The 19,176-nt window shown below is 37.7% G+C and overlaps 1 protein-coding gene across 5 annotated transcripts in view; it reads right to left on the reverse strand.

The window, feature by feature from the left end:
• Positions 1–19,176, reverse strand: part of LOC136864803 (arrestin domain-containing protein 2) — a 534,353-nt gene that overhangs the window by 134,726 nt on the left and 380,451 nt on the right. For 4 of the 5 annotated variants that reach the window (XM_067142212.2, XM_067142210.2, XM_067142211.2 and 1 more), the window contains exon 7: positions 1,049–1,246. The exons of the other annotated variant lie outside the window; for it this stretch is intronic. In XM_067142212.2, the coding sequence (XP_066998313.1) occupies positions 1,049–1,246 (198 nt within the window). The remainder of the gene's footprint in view (positions 1–1,048; positions 1,247–19,176) is intronic. 5 annotated transcript variants of the gene reach the window in all.

The following is a 19,176-nucleotide window of genomic DNA, read 5'->3' on the forward strand; positions in this document are numbered from 1 at the left end:
TTTATTTCATGTGTGACCTTTAAATGGAGTTGTTATTTTTAATGCACTTCAATATTCTAGTAGAAAAATTTGTCTACTAAAAGGTGTACCCCATTCTTAAAAAATAAAGGTTAATTGAGAGCTCTCAAACTAGTATAGTCATATGACCATTGATTTAAACGTAACAAAAAACAGACTGCAGTTTGTGTGCAAATATTTTTTACAAGATATTAAATGATTTGTGATTTAAAAATGGTTGCAGTGAATGAATTTATTTCTTCTTATTCTTTATTTATTTAGTTAGTTAAATTTAATGTTTTAAAAATTGTTATGAATTATTTATGGGTGTTACACTCCTTTATTAAAAAAATATTCTTTAACAAATTTTTATGTGGTTAAATCAATTTAGTGTTTCATGGCGTTTCACATGAATTGTTCTATCCTATTCCCCTGGATCCACCCTCTGTTGAGATTCTTTTAACCTTCAGTTTTGCCCAGATTCCATCGCTTCCCAGTCCTGTGTCTTGTGTTTTGATCGAAGCCTACCCTAAGTAGTTGGCGTGATTTCACGCTGGGATGGCTTCTTGTCTCTCTTGTGGTAGTACTGGCAATGGAAACTGAGTGTTTGCGGTGTTGTGCCGTCCTTGTGTTCGATCGTCGGTACGTCACAACAGTGTGAGGTGACAGCTGATCAATGGCGTGTGGGACCTGGAAAGTGGAGAGGATTCTAGTGATGCAAGTGACAGTGCAAGTTTGGATCAATGAAATGTCATGTAAGTAGGCATACTTATTAATTTTCATGGCAAATATATTTTATAGCAACAATGATGTATTTTTTTTTACTGTATCTCAAATATATTCATATGTATAGATCCAACAATTTTCATTTATGTTCATATAGACGTAAAGAGCAGGCAGTGAGATACATGGTCACGCGCAGCGATACAAAATGTTTGTTTATGTCTATTTTATTCTTTCATTGGAAATAGTATAGTACAGTACTAAGGGATTCTTTTCTATACTGTAATCAGTTTTGGTTCAACATAAATAATATTAACAAAATGCCTACCTTCAGAACATAGTAGATTTGTAATAATCTACAAATTCCCACTAAAGTGGGAGGCATGACTGGAACAACCAAACTTTGAGCTGAATCCCATTTGGAACGTGTGTTAGGCAAGACAGGATCTCCCCTATACTCCAGAACCATGTGCTGCAGTTCTTTGTTTACTCCTAATACACCGCGATCGATGAAATACTCCACATACTGCAACAGAAACGTAATTACAAATAACAGGGACACACACCTAACACTAAAGCAAGATTTTCTTGAAAGAATTGGTCATAAATGCAGTAAAGGATCCTGCCTATTTTCATACCCCTCTACCGTGTCTAGTCTTCATCATATGGTTGTGATGAGAATATCACACAAGTGAAAGAATGAATGAAAACCTGCAACCTGTTTTCCAGTTACTGACCAGGTCAGGAATGGAATGAATGAAGCCCCATCTTACGGCAATGTATTATAGCTTGTCATTTCAATGCATGTATGTATTGAGGAATGCTATTATTTTGTTATAATGACTTCGCTGAGTGCCTGTTTTCTTTATGCATTATGACAAATGGAGTTGTTTCAGTTAATATTACGTGCCCTCTTATATTTGTATTTTATGTTAATATCATTATAGTTCGGGTAATATTATTTAAGAATGCATGATGTCGATTAATCGAATATGTAAATTTTGTAGTTTACGGAAGCGAAAAAAAAGTGTTTCATTATGAAAACTGACTCAGAAATGCCATTTGGAGATTCAACGACAAATCAGCTGATGGATATCTCGCAACGCAGTTCACCATTGTTTTCGCAGTAGTTCTCAACACAGCTGCATCTGTCAGAACCCTTCTCTTGTTGGTCAGGCCTTAATAATACTGGTAATAATGTCAGGTGTCAAATTTCATGATGGAGGGTAAAGGAACAAGAAGGAACAAAGCAATGGAACAGTTACCTGTTGAAATGCCTAGTGGGAAGTGTAAATGATGAAGTCTGTAACCAGGCACAGCTTCTCATTAGGTTCAATTCTTCACTTAACCCCCTGTAACTAAGAAGCCATTTATTTTCCTGATTATTATTTTCCTAAGGGTAAAATTTGGTAGGATTCTGCTGTCTTTACTTAGAGCATAAGCGAGCTCTGGCCAGCCCAGCTAGGTAGTTCATTCTGCCAAGTGAACCAGTGAAAGTGTTAAGAGATACAGGTCAAATGTGATTTTAAAAAAAAAGAATGCAAGAAATAGCCACAGAAAGTTCTGGCACATATTTCTCATCTATGTCACACACAGATCCTACCTAAGAGGTATTAAGAAAATTTTTAATGGAAAAACTTTGGCTATACAGCACAGGTTGATAGTAATGGATGGGAAAATGAGCAAGAAGAAGACAGATTTAAATCATCTAGCAGACAGGATAAGAAAGCATGAAACCTCAAAGCAAACATTAAAAATGCTAGCCTTTCATTATTTGGGAAAGTGAACATTGCTAAACAGTTTGACAATGACTACAGAAAATCAGTGTATATGTATAATGAAGAGGTTAAAAACAATAGACATACATACATCATCATTATAGACCATTATACTTTTCAGCGTTCAGTCTGTAAGCCACTGTGAATTTACTAAACGTCACCACAATCCTCTATTTGCAACCAGTGCTGTTGCCTCATTTAGTTCCACACCTCCTATCTGTAAATCATTAGACACCGAGTCTAACCATCATCGTCTTGGTCTCCCTCTACTTCTCTTACCTTCCATAACAGAGTCCATTATTCTCCTAGGTAACTTATCTTCCTCCATTCGTCTCACAAGACCACACCACCGAAGCTGGTTTATCTTGATGAATAAGTTTCATTCTCTGTATTGATAGTTAACATGTAATATAGATAAGAAAATGTTCCACCTTATCAATACCAATTTTATTTATATATGGTTAACTTACAGGACCGGTTTCGACTTTTTGAACAGTCATCATCAGCTGTACATTGGTACCTTTACATAAGTCAAATAGTGGTTGAATTGCCTTTCTAAATGGGGAAGTTGTGGGGAAGCACTATGTCAAGCATTCAAATTGGGCATGTTTAAGAGTAAAAATTGGTTATATGGTACATTCTAGATGGTTAAAAGCGAGTTTGTTTTTAGGCCTAAAATTCGTCTAAATTAGCTAATTTTTAAAAAGTACAGGTATATTAAACACTCTAAAATGCATAACACATGTTAAAATCACATATTAAAATATACAGTGCGTGTTAAAATCCTTTATGATGGCTCAGGTCACTTCATTGGAGTGGATTTATACGTCTTGCGTATGTCTATATTCTTGTTTGAGTCCAATGTAGATGAAGAATATCCGTGCTTGCGTTCATGGGTAGTGCTGACGTGGGGGTTATTAAGATATATCCACTTGTATATTTAATAGGTTTATCATATTGTTAATAGCAATTCCAGTATATGAACGGAGGTAGATATGTGCAGCTGTGATTGATACATTAACTTTAAGTATTGAATGTAGTCTCCGTTGTGCGTAAATATTTCAGATGCAGGTTGGTGGCTCTTTTCTCGTCTATGATATTTTGCTGGTGTGTGTCTGTAAGAGACAAAAGTAGTGTGAGAAAGTTATAATCTGAAAATGCCTGCTTGTGTGTGTGTTAACGTGATGAGTACTTACTATTGCTGTCGTGATTGGGATGCGTTGAGTTTGGCTGCCTGGCGTTTACTGTATCGCGCTGTCTTTGGGCTTGTGTCCGCTGCTGTAAGGGGGGTGGAGGGGTGGGTGAGGAGAGTTGCTATCGTAGGGGTAGGGGTGGAGCTGGGCGTGTTGGTCATCTGCGCTGTAGCAGGTGCTGAACTCTGTTTGTTGATTCTTTTGAAGTAGTGGTTTTTTAAAGTGGGGATGCTTTTATTAAATATGGTGTTGGTTTTTTCTGTAATTTCATTTATGTTGTAATTAGGATTGACATATTGATCTAGTAGTATGTAAAATTCTTCTGTTATATTGAGAAAGGGGCCTTTAGGGTTTATATTTAATATTTTCATATCATTTACAATGTTTGTGAAGCTGTGTTTGTATTCATGAATGTGCTGGCCTATTGCGGAAGAATGATTATGTTTTACGGCATTTATGTGTTCATTATATCGGATTGCGAAGTTCCTACGGGTACGTCCTATATAGCTAGTCTCACAGTTGTTGCATCTCATTCGGTATACTCCTGATTGATGGTACTTATTGTTACTGTTGATTGTCTTGGTGTTGTGTAAGATTTTAAGTGCTATTATGTGTGGTCTTGAAGGCTATTTTTATGTTATGTTTTTTAAAAATATTGGTTAATGGATATATGTGTGCAATATTGGTAAATAATACATAGTCCTTTTTAGGTTTATCTATTTTGGTCAATCTAGTTTTTGGTTGAGATTTGATTTTTTGGATATGGTGTTGATCATTTCTTTCTTGTAACCATTATTTTTAGCTATTTCGTGGATTAATTGTATCTCTTCTTTTAAGTCAGTTTCTGATAGTGGTATATTGAAAGCCCTGTAGATCGTGCTATAATAAGCTGCTTTTTTGTGAATATTGGGATGGATGGAGTCTATTTTGATGGTATTCGATGTGTGTGTGGGTTTTCGGTATATTTTGAAAGACAAGTGGTTTTTGTGCCTGGTTACTGTTAAATCAAGATAATTTAAAGTATGATTGTTTTCAGTTTCTTTTGTGAATTTTATGCAGGGGTCTATTGTGTTAAGTTTTTCCAGTATGGTATTTTCGAAGTGAACCTATTATCAATGATGACGAAGATGTCGTCGACAAATCCACACCAAAAGAATATATTGTCTATTTTGCTAATGGATGTATGTTCTAAATAATCTATGTAAATGTCAGCGAGTATGCCGGAAGCAGGAGACCCCATTGGTAGGCCTTGTTGTTGGTAAATTGTTTCGTAAAATCTGAAATAATTGTTATTAGTGACGAATCCAAGTAATTTTATAAATTCTTCGATCTCTAGATTGCTCAAATTACTATGGTTTTTTTAGATTAGATTGAATTATTTCTATAGTTTTTTAGGTGGGAATGTTCGGATACATATTAGTTATGTCAAATGAAGCGATGGTGTGGTATTGCTCTCCCATGGCGTGATGGATATGAACATTTCATTTTCTCCACTTTGGACCCAAAAATATTGGGATGCGTAAATTACACAAGGGCGTTAATTATTAAAAGATAAGAATTTCGTAACTGTCTGTACTGAACTGTGAATTACAATAAAATGAGGTATATTTATTTTAAACATATGCTTTGTCAAGACTTGGCATCAATATATGTGTTCCTCCTCACATCAAGATTAAAAACGACTTACAATGTCTTAGTCAAATGCGTTAAATTATGGTGAAAAAGATTTAGCTTTAATGTGGACTTTTATCATGGACAAACTTTTCTTATTAATATTGACTTGTGATTCTCATATCTTGCACTTTTTGATCGATTGGTTGATGATGACACAGATATGGTGTCGAAACCGGTACCACATGTAAACATGTTATGATGTAATTTGCTTAACAAAGCAGTATTGTATTGAAAAGGTGGAACCTAAAATATACCTCATTTTATTGTAGGGTGTTAATTATGCGAGAAAATACCATATTTCTGCTGCATTATGACAATGGAATTTATTTACCATCCTTTCCACTTCCTCAAGCATAATTTCACCAACAACATTTTCCTCCTCCCCATCAGCTCAGTTGTTCGCGAAACCACCATGAAGATTTCCTTTTACGTTGAGGAGATTTTCAAAATATTCCCTCCACCTGTCCAGTGATTCCCTGGGATGATCTATTATGAGTTCATCTGAATTACCCAAAACACTGTTCATTTCCTTTTTCCCTCCCTTCTTAAGATTCTTTATTATTGTCCAGAAAGGTTTCTCTGCTGCTTGACCTAGCCTTTCCAGGTTATTATCAAAATCTTCCCATGACTTCTTTTTGGATTCAACAACTATTTGTTTCGTTCTGTTTCTTTCATCTATTCCCTGTCTGCATCAGCCCTTGTTTAGAGCCATTTAAGATAAGCCTTCTTTTTACGTTTACAAGCTGCTCTCACTTCATCGTTCCACCAAGATGTTTGCTTTTTCCCATTTTTACACACAGCTGTTGCTAGGCATTTCCTTGCTGTTGCTATTACAGCATTCCCTATATGTCACCCATTCTCTTTATATACCCTGAACCTGCTTACTCTCCACTGTTCAGAACTTCTCACTAATCATATCCATGTATTTCTGTCTAACTTCCTCAATGTGGAGATTTTCTACCCTTATTCGTTGGCAGACAGATTTCACTTTATCCTAGGCCTAGAGATACTTATTTCACTACAGATCAGATAGTGGTCTGTATTATCAAAAATCCCTAAAAAACCCATACATTCCTAACAGATTTCCTGAATTCAAAGTCGGTTAAGATAGAGTCTATTATGGATTTGGTACCCCTATACTCCCATGTGTGGCGGTGAATAGCCTTATGCTTGAAGAATGTATTCATCACTGCTAAGCCTATAGCAGCACAGAAGTCCAGCAAATGGTTCCCATTCCTATTAGGTTCAATATCTTCCCCACATTTACCAATCACCCTTTTGTATCTTTCAGTTCTATTTCCATCTCTTGCATTGAAATTGTCCATTAGCACTATTCTATCGTTGCTGTTGACCCTGACCACGACGTCACTCAATGCTTCATAAAACTTGTCAACTTCATTTTCATCTGCACCCTCATATGGTTAATACACTGAGACAATTCTCATCCTAATTCCTCCAACTGCCAAATCTACCCACATAATTAGCTCATTTACGTGCCTAACAGAAACTGTGTTGCGTGCAATGGTATTCCTGATGAACAGCCCTACCCCAGACTCTGCCGTTCCCTTTCTAACATCCGTAAGTACACTTTATAATCTCCTATCTCTTCCTCGTTATCTCCCCTTAACTGAATATCACTTACTCCTAGCACATCCAAATGCATCCTCTTTGCTGACTCAGCCAGTTCTACCTTCCTCCTTCCCTAAGCCCCATTAATATTGATAGCTCCCCATCGAATTCCATTTCGTTCGCCGAGTTGTTTCCAAGGAGTCCCTCGCCTGTCAAATAGGAGTGGGACTCCGTTACTCCCACAGTTCTGAGGCCTGCTTAAAAAGTTCTGAGCTCGGTAAATTTGTTAATCAGGATGCTACCCTACTTACACATAGTCCAAGTGAGGATCTCTCCTCTAACGGGTTAGGGGCCACGGTGGATTGTATAGTCCTAGTTGCCTAAGCAGAAGGAGGGCCATGACTCAGAATATGTCCGAGATGCCCACTCCCATTCCGTAGCAACTGGTATCCTGACCCTCAGGACCACTTACTAGGCCACTCAGCCGTTGCCCATGGTTCACGAACTAGGACGAGACTACAGTAACCCACACCATGAACCATACAATAGATATATGTTAAAAATAATGTGTTGTGTATAAGTCATCAGTCCACAGACTGGCTTGATGCAGCTCTTCATGCCACCCTATCCCATGCTAACCTTTTCATTTCTACATAACTATTGCATCCTACATTTGCTCTAATCTGCTTGCCATATTCATACCTTGGTCTACCACTACTGTTCTTACTGCCTACACTTTCTTCAAAAACCAACTGAACAAGTCCTGGGTATCTTAAGACGTGTTCTATCATTCTATCTCTTCTCCTCGTCAAATTTACCCAAATGTATCTCCTCTCACCAATTCGATTGAGTACACTTCATTTGTGATTCGATCTATCTAGCTCACCTTCAGTATTCTTCTGTAACACCACATTTCAAAAGCTTCTATTCTCCTTCTTTCTGAGCTAGTTATCATCCACGTTTCACTTCTATACAATAACAATAATGTACAACGGGTGATTGTTTGGTCCGCCCTGTCAATATATTATTAATATTTTGTTTCTGATCTATGTAAATTTCTAATTTCTCCAGGACATCCATATATTTCTCTTTGTTTGTTGAATGTATTAATTTCATGTCCTGTTCGATGTTGGTGAATGAATGAATGATTATTTTCATGTATGTGTTCGCACATAGCGGAATATTTTCCCTACTTTTTGACGTTTATATGTTCTTTATACCTAATGGCTATATTTCTTCCTGATTGTTCGATGTATTTTTGGTTACAGTTTTCTTATGTCAGTGTGTATATCCCTGATTTACTGAATTGGTTGTCTGTGTTAATCTTGCTTGAATTTTCGAACAGAGTAGTAGTAGTAGTAGTAGTAGTAGTAGTAGTAGTAGTAGTAGCAGTAGTAGTACGGTATTCTACTTGAATATTGAATTTCTTAAATGTGTTAGCCAGATCGTATGAATGCCTGTTCCTACATGTGAGTACTACATGTTTTTTCTTTTCTGTCTGTTTTTCAAGATATGTTTTTGGTTTGTTGATGATACTATATTTTATTGACATAGTTTCTTGTGTAACCATTCCCTTTTGCTATATCATAAATTATTGTCATTTCTTTTTTACGTTCTATTTCTGAAAGTGGTGTGTTTATCGCCCTGTTGATTAAGCTATAAAAAGTGTCCTTAGTTGCTGGCCGGCGAGCGGATAGGTTTCCTCCGCTTTAACAATTTATGTAAGTTCTAATATTTTATATCATAAAGTATTTTAATATACATTTTAACTAGGTAAAATAGCTTTTCTTTCTTTATACTTTTTTATAGTACTAGAGGAGCATTTGCAGAAACATAACAGGAGGTTTGTTCCGCTCTGATTCAAAACGTCCGGTCCTGCAACAATCGAGCAAACGTCATCTGCCCTGACGGCACATACATGGCTAAAATTTTTAATATGCATACAATGATGAACATATCAATGCAACCTATTAACTTCAAAGGATGTCAAATTGGACGTTAAGATGGTAGATTCCTAGTGGCAGCAACAATACAAGCAGTGACAAGTAACATTTTATCAGTGGCTGACTCAGCTAATGGATCCATCCAGGGGGGTGATACACACTGTAAGAGTGTAAAGGATAGGAGAAATGATTGGACAATTCAAGAGTGTTTTTAAATATGTTCCATGTTTTACGTGTTGGGTTACAACAGGCATTATTATACAAAAAAGAGCAAAGTGTCTATATAGTGGTCTAGAGTTGAGGCTATACTGGACAATGCTTAATGTTAATATGTAAGATGTTGTGTCTTGAGTCTAGGGTAAGGTAGATTTTGATGTAAATACGCTGACAAAGGAAATTAAGGCTCCCGAAACATGTACGTTTAAATTATTCAAACATTAATAATATACTGATAGGGCAGACCAAACAATCACCTGTTGTACATTACTGTTATTATGAGTCAATACGGACCAACTAAGGACTAATATAGTCAAGTTTGTCGACTTCCATACAATGCCACGCTCCAGATGAAAATCTTCAGAAACATCTTTCTAATTCCAATAAATGTGTGGCGTACCAACAACCGAAGAAAAGGCCAATCAAACAACTGAAGGCACAACACCGCAGCCCAGGTCTTCGATTGCTAGCCCAACCACTAAAGAGACTAGAGGCCAACGCCAACTACTTAGGGTAGGCCTCGATAAAAACACAGACACAGGACTGGGAAATGATAGAATCTGGGCAGAACCAAAGGTCAAAAAGGAACCTCAACAGAGGGTGGATCCAGGGGAATAGGATACAGCAATTCATGTGAAGTACCCAAAACACTCCTCTGCGAACCATGTGACCTTGCCGCGGTGGGGAGGCTTGCGTGTCCCAATGATGCAGATAGCCGACCCGCAGGTGCAACCATGTCGGATAGGTATCTGTTGAGAGACCAGACTAACGAATGGTTCATCGAAAGGGGGGGTAGCAGCCTTTCGGTAGTTGCAAGGGCGGCAGTCTAGATGAGTGACTGATACGGCCTTGTAATAATACTCAACATGGCTTAGCTGTGTTGATACTGCTACACGGCTGAAAGCAACGGGAAACTACAGCCGTAACTAACTCCCGAGGACATGCAGCTCTCTCTGTATGAACGATGTACTGATGATGGCTTCCTCCCAGGTAAAATATTCCGGAGGTAAACTAGTCCCCCATTCGGATCTCCAGGTGGGGACTACACGAGAGGGGGTGATCATCAGGAAGATGGATACTGACATTCTGCGAGTCGGAGTGTGGAATGTTAGAAGTTTGAATCGTTGTGGTAGGTTAGAGAATCTGAAAAGGGAGATGGATAGGCTAAAGTTAGATGTAGTTGGTATAAGTGAAGTACGTTGGCAGGAAGAAAAACCTTTTTGGTCAGGCTATTACTGAATTATCAACACAAAATCAAAGAGGGGAAATGCAGGAGTTGGTTTAATAATGAATAAGAAAATAGGGCAGCGGGTAAGCTACTACGACCAGCATAGTGAAAGAATTATTGTCGTCAAGATAGACACCAAACCAATGCCCACCACAATAGTGTAGTTCTATATGCCTACTAGTTCAGCAGATGATGAAGAAATCGAAAGAATATATGAGGAGATAGAAGATTTAATACAATATGTAAAAGGTGCCGAGAATTTAATTGTGAAGGGAGACTGGAATGCAGTGATAGGCCAAGGAAGAGAAGGTAGTACAGTAGGAGAATTTGGATTGGGACAACGGAACGAAAGAGGAAGTCGGCTGGTTGAATTCTGCAATGATCATAATTTAGTCCTTGCTAATACTTGGTTCAAACACCACAAACGACGGCTGTATACATGGACGAGATCTGTAGACACTGGAAGGTATCAAATAGACTTCATTATGATTAGGCAGAGATTCAGAAACCAGGTGTTGGATTGCAGAACTTTCCCAGGAGCAGACGTGGATTCTGACCACAACTTGTTGGTCATGAAATGCCATCTGAAGTTGAAGAAATTGAAGAAAGGAAAGAATGCAAAAAGATCGTATCTAGACAAGTTGAAAGAAAAGAGTGTGAGGGATTGTTTCAAGGAACATGTTGCACAAGGACTAAATGAAAAGGCTGAAGGAAACACAATAGAAGAAGAGTGGAGAGTCATGAAAATTGAAGTCAGTAGGGCTGCTGGAGAAATGTTAGGAAGAAACGATCAACTAAGAATCAGTGGATAACTCGGGAGATACTAGACCTGATGGATGAACGGCGAAAATACAAGAATGCTAGAAATGAAGAGGGCAGAAAAGAATACAGGCGATTAAAGAATCAAGTGGATAGAAAGTGCAAGGTAGCTAAGGAAGAATGGCTGAAGGAGAAGTGCAAGGATGTCGAAGGTTGTATGGTTGTAGGAAAGGTAAATGCTGCATACAGGAAAATCAAGGAAACCTTTGGAGAAAGGAAATCTAGGTGTATGAATATTAAGAGCTCAGATGGAAAGCCACTTCTAGGGAAAGAAGACAAAGCAGAAAGATGGCAGGAGCATATCCAACAGTTGTATCAAGGTAAAGATGTAGATAATTTGGTTCTGGAACATGAGAGGCTGTTGATGCTGATGAAATGGGAGACCCAATTTTGAGGTCAGAGTTTGACAGAGCTGTGAGTGAGCTCAATAGGAACAAGGCACCTGGAATTGATGACATTCCCTCTGAATTACTGACTGCCTTAGGAGAAACCAGCATGGCAAGGTTATTTCATTTAGTGTGCAAGATGTATGAGACAGGAGAATCCCATTCGATTTTCGGAAGAATGTTGTTATATCTATTCCAAAGAAAGCCTGTGCTGACAGGTGTGAAAACTACCGCAGCATTAGTTTAGTATCTCATGCATGCAAAATTTTAACACGTATTATTTACAGAAGAATGGAAAAACAAGTTGAAGCTGAGTTGGGAGAAGATCAATTTGGCTTCAGAAGAAATGTAGGAACACGTGAAGCAATCCTGACTTTACGTCTGATCTTAGAGGATCGAATCAAGAAGGACAAGCCCACGTACATGGCATTCGTAGATGTAGAAAAGGCATTCGATAATGTTGATTGGACCAAGCTATTTATGATTCTGAAGATGATAGGGATCAGAAACCAAGAACGGAGAGTTATCTACAATCTGTATAAAAATCAGTCTGCAGTGATAAGAATCGAGGGCTTTGAAAAAGAAGCAGCAATGCAGAAAGGAGTGAGGCAAGGCTGCAGTTTGTCCCCTCTCCTTTTCAATGTTTACATAGAACAGGCAGTAAAGGAAATCAAAGAGAAATTTGGAAAGGGAATCACAGTCCAAGGAGAGGAAATTAAAACCTTGACATTTGCCGATGATATTGTTATTTTATCTGAGACTGCAGAAGATCTCGAGAATCAATCAATCAATCAATCAATCAATCAATCAATCCTGATCTGCATTTAGGGCAGTCGCCCAGGTGGCAGATTCCCTATCTGTTGCTTTCCTAGCCTTTTCCTAAATGATTTCAAAGAAACTGGAAATTTATTCAACATCTCCCTTGGTAAGTTATTTCAATCCCTAACTCCCCTTCCTATAAATGAATATTTGCCCCAGTTTGTCCTCTTGAATTCCAACTTTATCTTCATATTGTGATCTTTCCTACTTTTATAAATGCCATTCAAACTTATTCGTCTACTAATGTCATTCCACGCCATCTCTCCGCTGACAGGTCGGAACATACCACTTAGTCGAGCAGCTCTTCTTCTTTCTCTCAATTCTTCCCAACCCAAACATTGCAACATTTTTGTAACGCTACTCTTTTGTCGGAAATCACCCAGAACAAATCGAGCTGCTTTTCTTTGGATTTGTTCCAGTTCTTGAATCAGGTAATCCTGGTGAGGGTCCTATACACTGGAACCATACTCTAGGTGGGGTCTTACCAGAGACTTACATGAACTCTCCTTTACATCCTTACTACAACCCCTAAACACCCTCATAACCATGTGCAGAGATCTGTACCCTTTATTTACAATCCCATTTATGTGATTACCCCAATGAAGATCTTTCCTTATATTAACACCTAGATACTTACAATGATCCCCAAAAGGAACTTTCACCCCATCAACGCAGTAATTAAAACTGAGAGGACTTTTCCTATTTGTGAAACTCACAACCTGACTTTTAACCCCGCTGAATGGTATGGATGAAGTCTTGGGTAAGGAGTGCAAGATGAAAATAAGTCCAAAACAAAAGTAATGGAGTGCAGTCGAATGAAGGCAGGTGATGTAGGAAATATTAGATTAGGAAATGAAGTCTTAAAGGAAGTAGATGAATATTGTTACTTGGGTAGTAAAATAACTAACGATTGCAGAAGTAAGGAGGACATAAAAGGCAGACTACCACAAGCAGGGAAGAGCTTTCTTAAGAAAAGAAATTTGCTCACTTCAAACATTGATATCGGAATTAGAAAGATGTTTTTGAAGACTTTCGTGTGGAGCATGGCATTGTATGGAAGTGAAACATGGACGATAACTAGCTCAGAAAGAAAGAGAATAGAAGCTTTTGAAATGTGGTATTACAGAAGAATGCTGAAGGTGAGATGGATAGATCGAATCACGAATGAAGAGATACTGAATTGAATTGGTGAGAGGAGATCGATTTGGCTAAATTTAACGAGAAGAAGAGATAGAATGATAGGACACATCTTAAGACACCCAGGACTTGTTCAGTTGGTTTTTCAAGGAAGTGTAGGTGGTAAGAACGGTAGGGGTAGACCAAGATATGAATATGAAAAGCAGATTAGAGCAGATGTAGGATGCAATAGTTACGTAGAAATGAAAAGGTTAGCACAAGATAGGGTGGCATGGGGAGCTGCATCAAACCAGTCTATGGACTGATGACTCAAGCAACAACAACCCAAAACACTAAATCATTTTAACCACATGAAAATCTAGGGAAAACATCTGAGTTAGAAAGAGAACAGATGTTCATGTTAACGATAGCTAAAGAACAGATGATAGTGGTCAGATCTACATTACAATCTACAAATAGAACTTTTATGAGGTAACAGCCAATGAGTTAAAATTTAATCAGAATTTAGAAGACATTCAAAATTTTCTTCAGAACAAAACAAGACAGTTAACACAGTCATTTAAACTATTAGAAATTGAGATAGCCATTAAGACACATAACCGAGATAGAGAATCTTGTATCGCAACTATATGAATGGTATCAGATGGTTGCTACTGTAATTATGTATGTTCAAGTAGGAGTAATACACATGCAAATTTTGAGCCCTGTTGAGATAATAAAGGCATATAAGAAGTCACGAGAACAATTTCCATTAGGAATGACCCTACCATTTGAGCTAGGTACAACTCAAGCACAATTGATTTATAAGATTGTGGATGTTACAGCATTTGTTAACAAGAATATGCTGGTATATATTGTGTTAATGCCGCTCAGTGATAAGAAAATCTTTAAGTTATATGAAATACGTCCTTTTCCTACTACAGTTAGAAATAAAAATGATCAATTTGTAAGTGTACAAATAGAAAATGACTTTGCGCTCATAGACTCTGAACAACAATTCTATACTTATCCAAGCAGGAACCAAATGAACAATTGTAAACTTGTAACTGAGATGTCTAGAGTGTGTAAATCAGAATTCATAATGAAAATAGTTCATGGAACAGAAGAAGGTGTAGTTATGTTGTATTAAGGTGTTAATTCAATACCCGAAAGTTGTTAAAAAATGAAGTGCTTATAAAAATTAATATGGTTACCGATAGACACAAACAAGTATTTGTATTTAACTCCTAAAACCAGTAAAGTTAACAGTTGTCTGTCAAGAAACTAGTGATGTATTATTAAATGGTATAGGTATATTGATAATTTACGAACCTTGTACAGTTTATGGTTCGGACACTAAAATCAAAACTATTAACAATGTTAATACTACTTATGGGAAGGATATAATTCCCAGTATACCTCTTGAATATAACTGTTGTGAATATATAAATTCTAAAATCAGAATGTAAGATTTAGATGTAAAGGAAAATGTGCTACATAATCTCCTAATGCATGTAAATGAATTAAAACATGTTGGTAGAAAGGTAGAGAAAGCGGAGATCTTAATCAGGGATAAAGAGTCGAAAGTAGTTGATGTCAATTCAAGTCTCAGTGTGTATAAGGTAGTTATTTGGACAATAGTAACTATAGTAGCAATTTTAATCATGTTAATCTGTTGCAAATGTTGCCCATGTTTAGCTGGGACATATCATAAAAGATACTGGGATCATACTACTGGATGTTTCACAAAGATCTGTGTTAAACAGAAGATAGTAAATGAAAGTCACTTAAAGGCAAAGTCATCAGATGATGATTTGGTAGTATATTTTGAGAAACCTCGACCAGTTGAGAGTCGAGCCAGTATTCATGAAAGGGAAATCTCAGATGAGTCCTCAGAGATAGTCACTAGTGATACAGTGCACACCAACTCGTAGTACGAGATCCCATAAGAAAATGAGTCTGTAAATCAAAAGGTACCGTACTACACATGGTGAACAAGTGTTGCCACACAGTGTAATAAGATTATAACAGAATTGGTTGAGGAGAATGGACAGAAATGTTCGCATCAAGTCGTCGCAAACATTTCTTCCCTGGAGAGGGAGGTGTCACGACAGCGTGTTGCGACGCGCCCCTTTCATGTCTCAGTGCCGAGTGAACGGACTCGAGGTAGTCTCGAATCCGCGACCTCCGAGACTAAGGATATCGAGTACTGATCTAGAGATTTTTTGGATCATGTAACAGTGGCAAGAAGTTATAGTGTTTCAAAATATTGAGTGATAATTTTATTAAGTGGAAGAGAGTTATAGGTATTCAAAGCATAAGTCTTCATACAAGTTTTACTTGAAGCAAGCTGGTGCAACGTGAAGTGGGTTTATGTGCAATGTGGTGCAATGATCAGCTACACGGCGTCAGTGAAAATCAGAGAATGCAAAATAAGTTCTGTAGGTGTTTGTAGAAGAAAATCGAAGCAAATATCGCGTAGATTGTTGATGCAGCAAGAAGCGAAATTGTTCGAGTGAATTCTATGACACACTCCTTTAGTTGGTGGGAGGAACTCGTGAAACAATCAGACTTAAAAACGTTGTACTTCTACGGGAGTAGTGGGGACAAGCTTCGAGAAATGTCGAACGTAAGATATAGGGAATGATACTTCGCCAGATCAAGGAGATTCCAACTGACTGCCATGTTAACAACATGCATGTGGCTGCATGACACAAAGGGAGACTGAAACTGACTGACTACTGTGATAGCTACTTGTGTTTGTGGCTGAGTGCCACGAGGGAGAGAAACTGCCTAGCTTCAGTACACGTAATGTGTGTATGGCTGTGAGCCATAGTAGTGCAGATCTTGTAGGTTATGTACGTAGCAGTGAGCCACAGATCTAGTTAAATGTGGATTAGCAAACGGTCGAGTCGAGTTACGCGAGGCACTCAGGGAAACATTGTGTACAGCATAATTAGCAGGTTGCTAGTGCAAAGACTTAAGCTGCAACAACACGAACTTGAACTGTTTGACAGGAGGGCCGAGAGTCATAGCGAGCCTATCTTATCAACAAACATAACCTTGTAGTCAGAACTGTTTGGAGAAAGACTATTCAGGTCAATGACAGAGTATGAAGGTGTTGTGTTCGAATCCCGGAACTACTCATCCACGTCAGCTAAACATCGCATCATTCAACGCAACTACGGTATCTTGGGCGCAGAGAAGAAATCAAGAGAGAAGACGCAGAATATTGGAGAAATTTTCAATCAAAAGCTAAGTAACTACCAAGCTTGTATGGTACGATCTTATTGCATTATAGAATGCAATTTCACTGGTTAGTCAAAGACTTTGAAAGAGACTATAACCAAGAGCTAAAAAAGTGTATATGAGCCGCTGAGAGCCAAAGTGGTCTAAGTAATTTTTTTCCCATTCTGAGACATTAAAGGTTTCGCGTTTCATTTCATGTAAATTCAGGCTTTACAAGAATTCATGACTCGTGTGATGAAATATGCAGACGATATATTAAAATTATATTTAATAAAGACATTTTAGTTATTTGTTCCTTAAATTGCTTTTTATCGTTCCTAAAATTTGAAGTACCACTTTTCCTGTCAGCAGTTTTCTCATAGCGAAAGGTAAGGTGGTACAAATCAAGAGTTGTACCACTCTTCCGATACATGTTTCGGCGAAGTTGAGTAAAAGGAAAATGTACAGGTTGTGTTTTAACCTCTAATATGGAAATGTATTTATAAAATAATTGTTAGCGAAACATAATGTTGTACAGTAGATGTGAAACTGCACATACGGCTTCCATTAAAACTTTTCTCTCACAGATTGAGTTAAAATAATTGCTCTGTTGTTAAATGTCTAATGTCTACGCCATCTGGTCTAATAGTTTAGCAGTACGGACACTCATGAATTATAAATAAATTGTTTTGCCCAAATGTGAAAATTTCTGAAGATTAAATTACCATGCTGAAATTTAAACAGACTTTATAATGGAAGATACGAGTTTACTCAAGTTCACAATCTACATCATCTTTCTCTTGTAATGCGTCGACATAATCAGGTCCATACTCCACAGCCGAATTCAATGTTATCAGTTGATTGAAGAAAGTGTGGTATACCGGAGGGATGTATGAGTAAAGGGTCATCATGTCTCTCTTCTTAGCCCCGGTGAAAGGTAGCACAGCGATGAGTTTAACACCAGACAAACGAGGACGGCCACGAACACGATGTGAAGAAGTAATGTCCAAAGTTTTGAAAGGGATTCCTTCATCGAGAGATTCCTTGTAGAGAATGAGATGAGTAAAGTCTTTCTGAAAACGAAGCCATCGAACATGAAGCTAACTGAACTTTTCAGTTTGCATGTTCATCTTCTAAATATTACACTTTTCTCTACGTCTTTTGTTGAGACAAAATCATTCAGAGCCATTCTATAAATGGCAAAGGGTTGTTTTCTCCTTGCCTTTTGAATGGTATTGCACCAATCATCCAGAGTGAAAATTTGAGCAATTCTTGATTTTCTCTCGATAACTCCGAAATTCCAACCGTTTGGAAGAAAGGAGTGTCCTGATAGCATGAACTTATGGTCAACCACTTGGATTTCATTTCTCGAGTTCTTTACAATCTCTATCCAAATTAGTGCAAGTCTGGAATTTATATTTTGACCAGCTGCTGCGTCACTGTATGCTATCACACGATGAGCATCATGGGCATGGAGTTCAACATGCTTTAGAAGGCAGGAACCTACTTCTTGGGAGCCTTTTGATGCCAAAGTCTTATCCCAAATGTACATAAAGCCATTGTCTGTTTTGAGATCATGAATGCCACAGTTATACACACACGAGTTTCTCAAATAATAGGCTTGACGCTTGACTTATACCACTATTCCTGTAAATGCGCTCCACTCTGGTGTGATGGGAAGAATGCATCTAGCGCTCTCAAGCGTCCCCCATGGGAGTTTTCGTTATACCACTTCTTCACAACAAATTTTCATGCATTATAAGTGCACTATGTGGTATAACTCAAAAACTGACAATTCTTGACTTAGACCACTTTGGCACTCAGTGGCTCATATGTACAAAGAGTTTCAAGTTTCTTAAATGGATGAAGTGTAAATATGTAATGTGTGTCTTTCTATTCAATACAGGTGAAGGGAAGAGTGTGAGTGTGTACAGGTAATCTTATTATTTTAAGTTTAAGCTCCCGAAAACTCGAACCCAAGTCCCCAGCCTGCTGAATCTTTAGGATCACGACAAGGTAAATTAGAATTTCATGATTAGTGACAGTGTTTATACAGGGAAAAGTGGGGCAGACACCCACCAAGAAGAAATCCACGTTCACATACTTGTGCGAAAATATAGTGACTCATTCTCTTTGTGGAAAGGGCATTGCGAAAGATGCACACACTATTTTAGAAATTGGGAATTGTTTATCCCATATACAGTTACAACCACCTGAGATGTATTACTATTTGTAATTTTATTTGCAATTTTTATGTTCTTTATAACCATTTGAGATTTATTTATACGTTCATTTAATGTGTTAATATATTTACGCTGGAAATCGGTTGGAGTTTATTATGTAAACCATACCTGCCAAGTATTCCGGTTTTTCCGTAAGATGTACGGATTTTGAGTGTGTTTTACGGTTGTATGGATGAACAACGTTATTGTACGGATTTTGAATATCCGCGCTTATTTTCGCTTTCTGTGGTCTAATCGGATTTGT

This window comes from Anabrus simplex, chromosome 2, assembly GCF_040414725.1.
Source record: "Anabrus simplex isolate iqAnaSimp1 chromosome 2, ASM4041472v1, whole genome shotgun sequence".
Taxonomy (NCBI): Eukaryota; Metazoa; Arthropoda; class Insecta; order Orthoptera; family Tettigoniidae; genus Anabrus; species Anabrus simplex.